This window comes from Macrobrachium nipponense, chromosome 15, assembly GCF_015104395.2.
Source record: "Macrobrachium nipponense isolate FS-2020 chromosome 15, ASM1510439v2, whole genome shotgun sequence".
NCBI lineage: Eukaryota > Metazoa > Arthropoda > Malacostraca > Decapoda > Palaemonidae > Macrobrachium > Macrobrachium nipponense.
The window spans coordinates 39571750-39584249 of NC_087208.1; the positions used below are offsets into that span (position 1 = coordinate 39571750).

Genomic DNA, 12500 nt, shown 5'->3' on the forward strand with positions numbered 1-12500 from the left:
GGGTGGCACTGTGCCCGGCACTAGTGCGGAGAGACTATTGGCTCTCGTAAGGTTTCGGAAAACTCAACTCCCTTTTCCCTTCTTCTTCGACCTCTCCAAGGTCGGTTTGACGCTTCCAGTTTCTGCCTCCACCGATCTGGGGTCAACTTATAAGCCCCAAGGATTGCCTCTCTGACGAGGGGCGAGATCTTTTCGCTCATTCAGGGGAAGGGCCTCGAATGCAGACCGCCCTTTGCCAGCGAGATGCTTGCCAAGGAGGAGGGCCATTTCCTGAGGGGTTGGATTGAAGTTCTTGAAACACTGCTCGACATGATCGAGCCAGGTGTCGGGTTCGCTATCGTCCCAAGTCCTAATGAGGTCACCCATGATGAGGAGGTAGAGTGTGAAGGGAAGTGGGGGGGGGGGGGGGGTGGGGGGCAGGGGGCGTGGACTCGGAGTGCCAGAGTCACTCTGGACTGCCATAGCCTGTTGATGTGCTCTTTCTTTCTCCTCTTCGGCTGCTTGGAATGCTCTCTCAGCTGCTTCTCTTCTCTCTTGTGCTTCCCCCTCCTTCTCCCTTTCGACTGCTCTCTCTTGGGCTGCTTCTTTCAGCTTATCGTTCACCCAATTGATCAGTTTTGCGCCCTCCAGCCCAAGGGCTCTTCCGGATTCTGTGAAGGCTTTAGCCTCCTCCAGTGCAGCGTTACTGGGCATCTCCTCAGCAGTAAAACGCTAGTAGTCTAGCCTGAGAATAATAGGATGAAAGGCAGTTGTAAAACTACAAATGTTGCCAAGGGTAGGCAGAATACTCAATGCCGATACTTGGCAAGAAGACCGTAAAATCCCTGCAAATACAGTTACTACTGGCGCGTAGCGCGGTGGAAAACCCACACCGTAAAATCTCTGTAATTTACAGTTCGGCGGAGAACTCGACGCCGATAATGGATTTGGCAATAAATTTTTGTAAACATGGAAACCTCAATGCGAGTACAGGCTTGTAAAAAAAGAGAGAAAGAAAGAATCTGGCCACGAATTTCACGGAAACTCAATGTGAAAAATCGTGAAGTAGTAAACAAACTTCGTAAATGTGGAAACTCAACGCGAATACAACTTTGTGAATAAAAAAGAAAGAATCTGGTCACGAATTTCACGGAAACTCAACGTGAAAAACGTGGCAAATGAATTTCGTAAACGCGGAACTCAACGCGAATATGGCTTTGGAAATAAAAAGGAAAGAATCTGGTCACGAATTTCACGGAAACTCAACATGAAAACGTGGCAAATGCAGGTGATCATATAAAATGTATTTGGGGTCTTCCCCCCTTTTTTTATATATCGTGTCGAGGGCGGAGACAAAAAGGGGATAAAGATTATTGTTTTTTTTTTTTTTTTTTTTTTTTTTTTTTTTTTACCAACGCAAATCCCTGGTCTATCTTACCCTATCGACCTAGCTATGCTCAGAATCCGTATTTTAAAACGCTAGCTCGTATACAATAAAGGGAAGACGACGAACCAGAACAAAATCTCTCACCGCTGCATAACCACTTCCGCACAACCCCCCTAACATGTACCGTTTTTCACCCTAGCTCTCGCTAACCTAAGACCCTCCAATTTCGCCAATTTGAATCTCCGGAGAATTAGGCCTACACACGGATTGGCTCGACATAAAGAATGAATCACACAAGACTTTCAAGGCCGCGGTAGAGAAAGTTAGGCTAAGGGTAACATGTGCCCTTGTTTGTAAAGCAATAAGTATTGCCTTATTATTCCTCTCTGCACAGAAAAAAAAAAATGTACCTTTGATTTTCCTTATCCTAACGTTAAGAATTTTACTCTAACATTCGCGTTTTTTTTTTTTTCTTATTGACTCATCTATTCTTTTGTTAATAAACAGGGCAATGGATAGGGTTGAAGTAGACACGTGGCCAGGGATTTAAATTCTATCCTGTTTAGACCTACAAGCGAACGCGAGAGAGAGAGAGAGAGAGAGAGAGAGAGAGCGCTCGAACAATGACCAGCGCGTTGATTCATGTAAAAAAAAACACGAAATATCTTTACAACACGAGATTCGCAATTAACTTGCAATTTACGAAATATGGTACTTATTTTCGTTTTGAATTTTATTCCCTAAATACCTCTATGCAATGGCACATTAAAGAAGCTAAGGTTAAAATTTTTTCTCTCTCTCTCTCTAGTCTATCGGCATACACGTGGTCTATTTCCTATCGCTATAATGGCAGTCAGATTTTATACCCTTAACTAGAATACCTAGTTCTACCTTTTTCCTGTTGTGGAGAATTGCTAAATATTCTTTTCGCTTGCTCATAAAATTATTAAAGGAATTCAGATTCCTTTCTTTCGTGATACCAGTTTTAATGATCGCTACACGACCGGAAATGAACACGATTCTAGCATAAAGTCGCCATTTTGTTCTGAACTGCTCGTTCACTCCTGAAAAATGTAGTTTAACACTAAAAGAAATTGGCTTTGAATGGAGGAACGAGAGATCACAAAAATACAGTCTGGAAACTACAACTGGATCTTAGATGACGATCTCCGCTGATATATTTTTAGTTGGTATTTTTACTGAAGTTGAAGTCCAGTATTTTTCTAGCGTTAATAATAATAATAATAATAATAATAATAATAATAATAATAATAATAATAATAATAATAATAATACAGTCTGGAGACTACAACTGGATCTTAGATGGCGATTTCCGTTGATATTCAGTTGGTATTTTTTACTGGAGTTGAACTCCAGCATTTTTATTGTGTTAATAATAATAATAATAACAATAATAATAATAATAATAATAATAATAATAATAATAATAATAATAATAATAATAATAATAATAATAATAATACTTTCTTTGATGTTGCAATACCATGAGACACCAGAGTAGATGAGAAAGATAGAGAAAAAATTGATAAGTAAGAAGACCTGAAAATAGAAATAAGAAGGATATGGGATATGCCAGTGGAAATTGTACCCCTAATCATGGAGACACTAGACACGATCCCAAGATCCTGAAAAGGAAACTGGAAAAGTTAGATGCCGAAGTAGCTCCAGGACTCATGCAGAAGAGTGTGCTCCTGGCAAACAGCGCACATAGTGAGTGAATATGATAATAATAATATAATAATAATAATAATAATAATAATAATAATAATAATAATTAATAATAATAGTAATTATTATTATTATTATTATTATTATTATTATTATTATTATATTATTATTTTGTTTTCCCACATATTATATTCCAGTACCTGTTGATATTACTACTATTGCAGTCATGTTTCTTTATGTATTTTTACAATAATAGTTTTGGATAAATCTATAACAATGATAATAGCTGAAAAAACAAATAATAATAATAATAATAATAATAACTAATAATAATAATAATAATAATAATAATAATAATAATAATAATAATAATAATAATAATAATAAAAGCAATTAACTATTATAATATCAATCCAAAGAGAAAACCACAGGACGTCCCAATGACAACATCTGACCGACGAAAGGGCCAGCTGCGATGCCGAGATGCTGTACAGGGCGAAAGGGACGATCGGGATCCTGACACGCAATTGAGGATTTGGGGATTGACTAATCGCAAGTAGTGAAATCTCCTTTTAGAAAATCACAGGATGCAAAAACCCGTCCGTCCTCTTGCTGACGGAAGCCACCACGCCCTCCAAACGCGGACGGGGTATATATAGAGCGGCAGTTTGTTGGGATCAGTACAGACTCATCTAGCTGAGACGTCGTCAAAAATACAAACATGATCTCCAAAGTAAGAGACTCTCTTTCTTATTTTGTTTTTGGATAAAAGAGACAGTTATTATGGCAATTATAACTCTGATATCGTCTATTAGTCGTTAATAATTTTATGAAATTGATTTTTTTTCGTCACTTCAGGTCACCCTCGTCTTTTTGGGCATGGCTGCCCTGGTAGTAGCCGACAGCTTCGAAAGCTTCGAGAGATACGCCCCACCAAGGAGGGTAAGCAGTGTTTTTATTTACTCTCGAATCCTTATATTAAGCCGTTTACATCGGATCTAACTCCTCTTTGAAGGAGGTAATAGAGGATAAATTTTTAATCTGAAACAAAAGTGACCCGAGGACGTCATGAATTCGTCTTAGCAGAAACAAAATACCAGAAACTGAAAAACTTTTCATTTGAGATTTCAATGACCTGTGTAATTTCTGAATTTTCAACCATTCCTACTGATTCCAGTTCTCCTCTGGCTCTGCTGAGTCCTTCGAATCCGGCGAAGCCAAGTACAACTTCAACTGGGCCGTCGACCACGCCCCCTCCCGCAACAACTTCGGACACCAGGAAGCCCGCGACGGCGAGAACACCCAGGGATCCTACTATGTCCACCTCCCCGACGGTCGCCTGCAGAAGGTGTCCTTCGTCGTCGATGGTGACGACGGATACGTCGCCGATGTGACCTACTCCGGTGAGGCTCAGTTCCCCGACTCCGACGAATCCTTCGAGTCCCGTGAGGCTCCCAGGAGGTTCTACTACGACTCCAACGAGTCCAAGTAAATCCCGAGACCCGACTCCCGAATCCACTTGAACCCTGAGACCAAATATTCTCGACGGAAGGAGGAATCCTTCCTGAGGGCCAATGTTTTTCCTTATTTTCTCATCAAACTCCTTTTCTTCTTGGAAAACCCTCAGTCAGTATTCATGCTTATTTATTTATTTAATGAGTAAACTTTGAAACGTAATTCAGTTGTTTTATTCTTGACTTTTAACAGTACCTGAAAAAAAAAAAAATATTGCAGATCGCAGCTAATCATTTCCACAGTGGAATCATAAGAAGACCTGTACAAGAAAATGCTATAGTTGTTGGAACAGACATAATTATGTTAATTCATGTGAAGAAGATGGCTGTGATTATGATGCTGTAATTTATACACACATATACGGATATATGTATATATATATATATATATATATATATATATATATATATATATATATGTTATATATAAATTTTTCTTAACTCCACAACGTTCTCTTAACTTCACCATTACCTCACAGTCATTGGTGGGCTTACTACGAGCGCTAAATCTGGATGGGGTACAAATTAAAAAACTCTCTCCTATGATACTGTGAGTAAGGTTACACTTAGCCGACTCAGGTAAGCGACGACTACAAACGCCTGGTGATACCTTCCGGTTCGCAGAGGATTTAGCTTTGGGTTAAGGTTTCATGAACCGGTTCTTCTCTCTCTCTCTCTCCTCTCTCTCTCTCTCTCTCTACATATATATATATGTATCTCACATGCACAGACATATATATATATATATATATATATATATATATTTATATATATATATATATATATATATATATATATATATATATATATATATATATATATATATATATATATATATATAACCGGTTTCATGAACCGGGTTTCTCTCTTGAGGCAAAGTTATGCTAAAATTATCACTGTAGTTTCTTTTGAAAATACACATTGTACTGAAATCATAAAGCTTTCTCTCTCTCTCTCTCTCTCTCTCTCTCTCTCTCTCTCTCTCTCTCTCTCTCTCACACACACACACACACACACACACACACAAATATATAGAAAGCATACCATATATTAATATATATCTATATATATATATATATATATATATATATATATATATATATATATATATATATATATATATATATATATTGTTCTGAACAGCTCGTTCACTCCTAAAAAATGAAGTTTAACACTAAAAGAAATTGGCCTTGAATGGAGGAACGAGAGATCACAACAAAGAAAAGAGAAAAAAAAACTATGGCAGAAGGCCGATATTACTGAGGAAGGAGGAATTTACATAAAGCTGGACTTTAGTTTTAAATGCACTATATTTACATTAATTTCCATAGGTCCAGGAACGAATAAGGTGCTTGATTGTCGATCCACCGGAAACACGTGGCTGGGGCAACCAGACACGGAGTTCAGAATTTTGCACAAATGGGTTATTGAAATGCAAGGCTTACGCCAAAGAGTTCCCAATTTCCCACATAATTAGGCACGGTGTTTGTCTGCAAAGGGATTGTATCCTAGGATAAGTACTGAGGCGAGGGAACACGTGGGCGAGCGTTACACACTATTTTCTTTCAATCAAAAAATTTTCAAACTGCTCAGAGGGGATGGAAATGACTGGTAGTTCACAGAAGGAGCTAGTACATTACTTGAATTAACTAGGGGATGTTTACTAGTATCACAAGGGGCGTAATCACAGCATTGAACCAAGATTGGGGGAGTGAGAAGCTAAACAACGGAGGTGGGAGGTCGCCTTGGAAGACTGGAAATGGAATACCGACAAAATGCAAAACTATTCCCTGGCTGAACTGGAATTTACTCTCACAGTACCTGGAAATCCAGGGCTTGGTAGTCTTCTTATATCTACTGATATATCTGTGCACTATGGAAGTATAAAAATACTTGGGACTTCCCTAGAGGAGGCAGGGGGAGCAGAATTGGTGAAGTGGTGTCTGCAGGGCAATGTCCGAGGAGGTTCTGAGCTCTCCTAGCTCTGAGAGGTTCTGAGGACGAACTGCTGGGTCCCTGCCCTTTTAAAACTTCTCCCGGTAAGCGTCGCCCCAATCCAGATTTTCCCTGTGGGGGTGGTAAATTCTGGACAGCCAATGGGAGCAAAGATAGTTTTTTCTAGAGAAAGGAGGTTTTCAGTTCAAAGGGGCAACTTATATAGACAAGGATGAATGAGTCTTGTTATAAGAAATTTTAACTTTCCTTGGTTCTGGCTTAAAATCTTGAACACCTCCCCATTCAAGAGGACATTTCAACCCTAGACGGGTTGGAATGGACAAGACAAACCAGAAACAAGGACAAATGACAAATATAAATTACTGAGCCTTCCATCATCCCTTGAGCGGACTTATAATATCAGCAATATTCAAACTCTGCCGATGATAATATTCATGAAGGGTTACTCGACAGGCAGAGGATTAATCATTAATTAGAAAATAAAGTGTGATGTGGCTTAAAAACAAAAATAACATCTTGCTATGTTTTCCAAGAAAGAATATTCTTAAGATATAAAACATCACACTGAAAATGACAAGGAATAGCAAATAAATGATTAGAAAACTTAAACTTACAGGGTAAATTATATCATATATAATACTGCTAGCTTAATTTTTTAAGGTGACACATACTGTTAGTTTACCCTGATGGGGTGATATGACGTGTTCAGGTGTGTTAATGGCACTACGATTTTGTTAATAACTATGTCTCGTAACAAGAAGACGCCTAACAGTATTAATTATATCATAGTAAACATTAGTGCAAACTAACAAGGGTAGAGTTAATGAAGTAATTCTCCGTAGAGAGGAAATAAAATTACACAAAATGTAAGTCTCACCAGGGACAATGACAATTTCACAAAATATAAAGACGAGGAAGTAACACGAAATCAGCAATCAAATCAAAACAATGTATAACGAGCCAGGCCGTTGATGAAAATATCTCTAAAGCTATAGCAATTTTGACTGGCTAAAATTTTCCCTAGTCAAATGGAATGCCAAGTGCCTAGAATAGGGCACTGTGCCAATTGTGGCACCTTTTAGGATAGTAGTTCATAATGAAGTACTAATTTATATAAGGCTAGAATAGCTGGCGGGTGTGGCTCTGTCTAAGGGAGAGCATACTATGTACAATAAATGCTTAAAGGCAGTAAAGAAGAGGAAAGGAAACTATGGAAGAGAAGATATAGACAGTACAAAAAAAAATAATAATTAGAAAGTTACAAAAAGGATATAACGAAAACAAGTAGAAGTAGCCAGAATCTGGCACTCTCCTCAAAAAGGAGAGGGTCAGGATTCTCTATAAGAGGGTGGCACTGTGCCCGGCACTAGTGCGGAGAGACTACTGGCTCTCGTTAGGTTTCGGAAAACCTCAACTCCCTTTTCCCTTCTTCTTCGACCTCTCAAGGTCGGTTTGACGCTTCCATTTCTGCCTCCACCGATCTGGGGTCAACTTATAAGCCCCAAGGATTGCCTCTCTGACGAGGGCGAGATCTTTTCGCTCATTCAGGGGAAGGGCTCGAATGCAGACCGCCCTTTGCCAGCGAGATGCTTGCCAAGGAGGAGGGCCATTTCCTGAGGGGTTGGATTGAAGTTCTCGAACACCTGCTCGACATGATCGAGCCAGGTGTCGGGTTTGCTATCGTCCCAAGTCCTAATGAGGTCACCCATGATGAGGAGGTGAGAGTGTGAAGGAAGGGGGGGGGGGTGGGGGGGGGGGGGGGCAGGGGGCGTGTGGACTCGGATGGTGCCAGAGTGGCACTCTGGACTGCCATAGCCTGTTGATGTGCTCTTTCTTTCTCCTCTTCGGCTGCTTGGAATGCTCTCTCAGCTCGCTCTTCTTCTCTTTGTGCTTCTCTTTTCTCTTGTGTTTCCCCTCCTTCTCCCTTTCGACTTCTCTCTCTTGGGCGCTTCTTTCATTCTTTATCGTTCACCCAATGATCAGTTTGCGCCCTCCAGCCCTAGGGCTCTTCCGGCTTCTGTGAAGGCCTTAGCCTCCTCCAGTGCTGCGTTACTGGCCATCTCCTCAGCAGTAAAATGCTAGTAGTCTAGCCTGACAATAATAGGATGAAAGGCAGTTGCAAAACTGCAAATGTTGCCAAGGGTAGGCAGAATACTCAATGCCGATACTTGGCAAGAAGACCGTAAAATCCCTGCAAATACAATTAGTACTGGCGCGTGGCGCAGTGGAAAACCCTCACCGTAAAATCTCTGTAATTTACAGTTCGGCGGAAAACTCGACGCCGATAATGGATTTGGCAATAAATTTTTGTAAACATGGAAACCTCAATGCGAGTACAGGCTTGTAAAAAAAGAGAGAAAGAAAGAATCTGGCCACGAATTTCACGGAACACTCAACGTGAAAATCGTGAAGTAGTAAACAAACTTCGTAAATGTGGAAACTCAACGCGAATACAACTTTGTGAATAAAAAAGAAAGAATCTGGTCACGAATTTCACGGAAACTCAACGTGAAAAACGTGGCAAATGAATTTCGTAAACGCGGAACTCAACGCGAATATGGCTTTGGAAATAAAAAAGGAAAGAATCTGGTCACGAATTTCACGGAAACTCAACATGAACACGTGGCAAATGCAGGTGATCATATAAAATGTATATGGGGTCTCCCCCCCTTTTTTTTATATATCGTCTCGAGGGCGTAGACAAAAAGGGGATAAAGATTATTTTTCCTTTTTTTTTTTTTTTTTTTTTTTACCAACGCAAATCCCTGGTCTATCTTACCCTTTCGACCTAGCTATGCTCAGAATCCGTATTTTAAACGCTAGCTCGTATACAATAAAGGGAAGAGGAAGAACCAGAATAAAATCTCTCACCACTGCGTAACCGCCTCCGCACATGTACCGTTTTTCACCCTAGCTCTCGCTAACCTAAGACCCTCCAATTTCGCCAATTTGAATCTCCGGAGAATTAGGCCTACACACGGATTGCCATAGGCATAAGGATGAATCACACAAGACTTTCAAGGCCGCGGTAGAGAAAGTTAGGCTAAGGGTAACATGTGCCCTTGTTTGTAAAGCAATAAGTATTTGCCCTTATTATTCCTTTTTTGCACAGAAAAAAAAAAAGTTTACCTTTGATTTTCCTTATCCTAACGTTAAGAATTTTACTCTAACACTTTGTTTTTTTTTTTTTTTTTTTTTTCTTATTGACTCATCTATTCTTTTGTTAATAAACAGGGCAATGGATAGGGTTGAAGTAGACACGTGGCCAGGGATTTAAATTCTATCCTGTTTAGACCTACAAGCGAACGCGAGAGAGAGAGAGAGAGAGACGAGAGAGAGAGAGAGAGAGATGAGAGAGAGAGAGCGCTCGGACAATCACCTGCGCGTTGATTCATGTAAAAAAAAAACAAGAAAATATCTTTACAACACGAGATTCGCAATTAACTTGCAATTTACGAAATATGGTACTTATTTTCGTTTTGAATTTTATTCCCTAAATACCTCTATTTAGGGAATAAAATTTTTATGCAAGGGCACATAAAAAGAAGCTAAGGTTAAAATTTCTCTCTCCCTCTAGTCTATCGGCATACACGTGGTCTATTTCCTATCGCTATAATGGCAGTCAGATTTTATACCCTTAACTAGAATACCTAGTTCTACCTTTTTCCTGTTGTGGAGAATTAGTAAACATTCTTTTCGCTTGCTCATAAAAATATTAAAGGAATTCAGATTCCTTTCTTTCGTGATACCAGTTTTAATGATCGCTACACGACCGGAAATGAACACGCGATTATAGCATGATGTAGCCATGTTTGTTCTGAACTGCTCGTTCACTCCTGAAAAATGTAGTTTAACACTAAAAGAAATTGGCTTTGAATGGAGGAACGAGAGATTACAAAAATACAGGCTGGAAACTACAACTGGATCTTAGATGACGATCTCCGTTGATATATTCAGTTGGTGTTTTTACTGGAGTTGAAGTCCAGTATTTTTCTAGCGTTAATAATAATTAATAATAATAATAATAATAATAATAATAATAATAATAATACAGTCTGGAGACACAACTGGATCTTAGATGGCGATCTCCGTTGATATATTCAGTTGGTATTTTTACTGGAGTTGAACTCCAGCGTTTTTATTGTGTTAATAATAATAATAATAATAATAATAATAAATAATAATAATAATAATAATGATAATAATAATAATAACAATATTTCTTTTTTGATATTGCAATATCATGAGACACCAGAGTAGATGAGAAAGATAGAGAAAAAATTGATAAGTAACAAGACCTGAAAATAGAAATAAGAAGGATATGGGATATGCCAGTGGAAATTGTACCCTAATCATGGAGACACTAGACACGATTCCAAGATCCCTGAAAAGGAAACTGGAAAAGTTAGATGCCGAAGTAGCTCCAGGACTCAGAGTGTGCTCCTGGAAACAGCGCACATAGTGAGTGAATATGATAATAATAATAATAATAATAATAATAATAATAATAATAATAATAATAATAATAATAATAATAATAATAATATATTATTATTATTATTATTATTATTATTATTATTATTATTATTATTATTATTATTATTATTATTATTATTATTATTATTTTGTTTTCCCACTATTATATTCCAGTACCTGTTGATATTACTACTATTGCAGTCATGTTTCTTTATGTATTTTTTACAATAATAGTTTTGGATAAATCTATAACAATGATAATAGCTGAAAAATTAATAATAATAATAATAATAATAATAATAATTAATAATAATAAGAATAATTAACTAATAATAATAATAAGAACTAATAATTAAAATAAAAGCAATTAAAACTATTATAATATCAATAAAGAGAAAACCACAGGACGTCTGAATGACAACATCTGACCGACGAAACGGGCCAGCTGCGATGCCGAGATGCTGTACAGGCGAAGGGACGAGTGGGATCCTGACACGCAATTGAGGATTTGGGGATTGACTAATCGCAAGTAGTGAAATCCTTTTTAGAAATCACAGGATGCAAAAACCCGTCCGTCTCTTGCTGACGGAAGCCACCACGCCCTCCAAACGCGGACGGGGTATATATAGAGTGGCAGTTGTTGGGATCAGTACAGACTCATCTAGCTGAGACGTCGTCAAAAATACAAACATGATCTCCAAAGTAAGAGACTCTCTTTCTTATTTTGTTTTTGGATAAAAGAGACAGTTATTATGGCAATTATAACTCTGATATCGTCTATTAGTCGTTAATAATTTTATGAAATTGATTTTTTTTCGTCACTTCAGGTCACCCTCGTCTTTTTGGGCATGGCTGCCCTGGTAGTAGCCGACAGCTTCGAAAGCTTCGAGAGATACGCCCCACCAAGGAGGGTAAGCAGTGTTTTTATTTACTCTCGAATCCTTATATTAAGCCGTTTTTTACATCGGATCTTACTCCTCTTTGAAGGATATAATAGAAGAATATAAATTTTTAATCTGAAACAAAAGTGACCGAAGACGTCATGAATTCCTCTTAGCAGAAAATACCAGAAACTGAACTTTTCATTTGAGATTTCAATGACCTGTGTAATTTCTGAATTTTCAACCATTCCTACTGATTCCAGTTCTCCTCTGGCTCTGCTGAGTCCTTCGAATCCGGCGAAGCCAAGTACAACTTCAACTGGGCCGTCGACCACGCCCCCTCCCGCAACAAACTTCGGGACACCAGGAAGCCCGCGACGGCGAGAACACCCAGGGGATCCTACTACGTCCACCTCCCCGACGGTCGCCTGCAGAAGGTTCCGCCTTCGTCGCGATGGTGACGACGGATACGTCGCCGATGACTACTCCGGTGAGGCTCAGTTCCCCGACTCCGACGAATCCTTCGAGTCCGTGAGGCTCCCAGGAGGTTCTACTACGATTCCAACGAATCCAAGTAAATCCCAAGACCCGACTCCCGAATCCACTTGAACCCTAAGA

General features: G+C 38.9%; 1 protein-coding gene and 1 pseudogene across 1 annotated transcript; both read left to right on the forward strand.

Moving 5' to 3' along the window:
* Nucleotides 1-12500, forward strand: part of LOC135227142 (pro-resilin-like) — an 81463-nt pseudogene that overhangs the window by 1790 nt on the left and 67173 nt on the right.
* On the forward strand, nucleotides 3704-4732 carry LOC135226812 (pro-resilin-like). Its single transcript, XM_064266504.1, has 3 exons — nucleotides 3704-3788; nucleotides 3914-3997; nucleotides 4233-4732. The coding sequence occupies exons 1-3, from the start codon at nucleotides 3777-3779 to the stop codon at nucleotides 4545-4547; spliced, it is 411 nt and encodes a 136-aa protein (XP_064122574.1). The 5' UTR covers nucleotides 3704-3776; the 3' UTR covers nucleotides 4548-4732.

Bases quoted from the DNA above. Each gene is read 5' to 3' on its own strand.
- LOC135226812 (XM_064266504.1), top strand. The intron at 3,998-4,232 runs GTAAGCAGTGTT...TACTGATTCCAG, and splicing joins GATACGCCCCACCAAGGAGG to TTCTCCTCTGGCTCTGCTGA.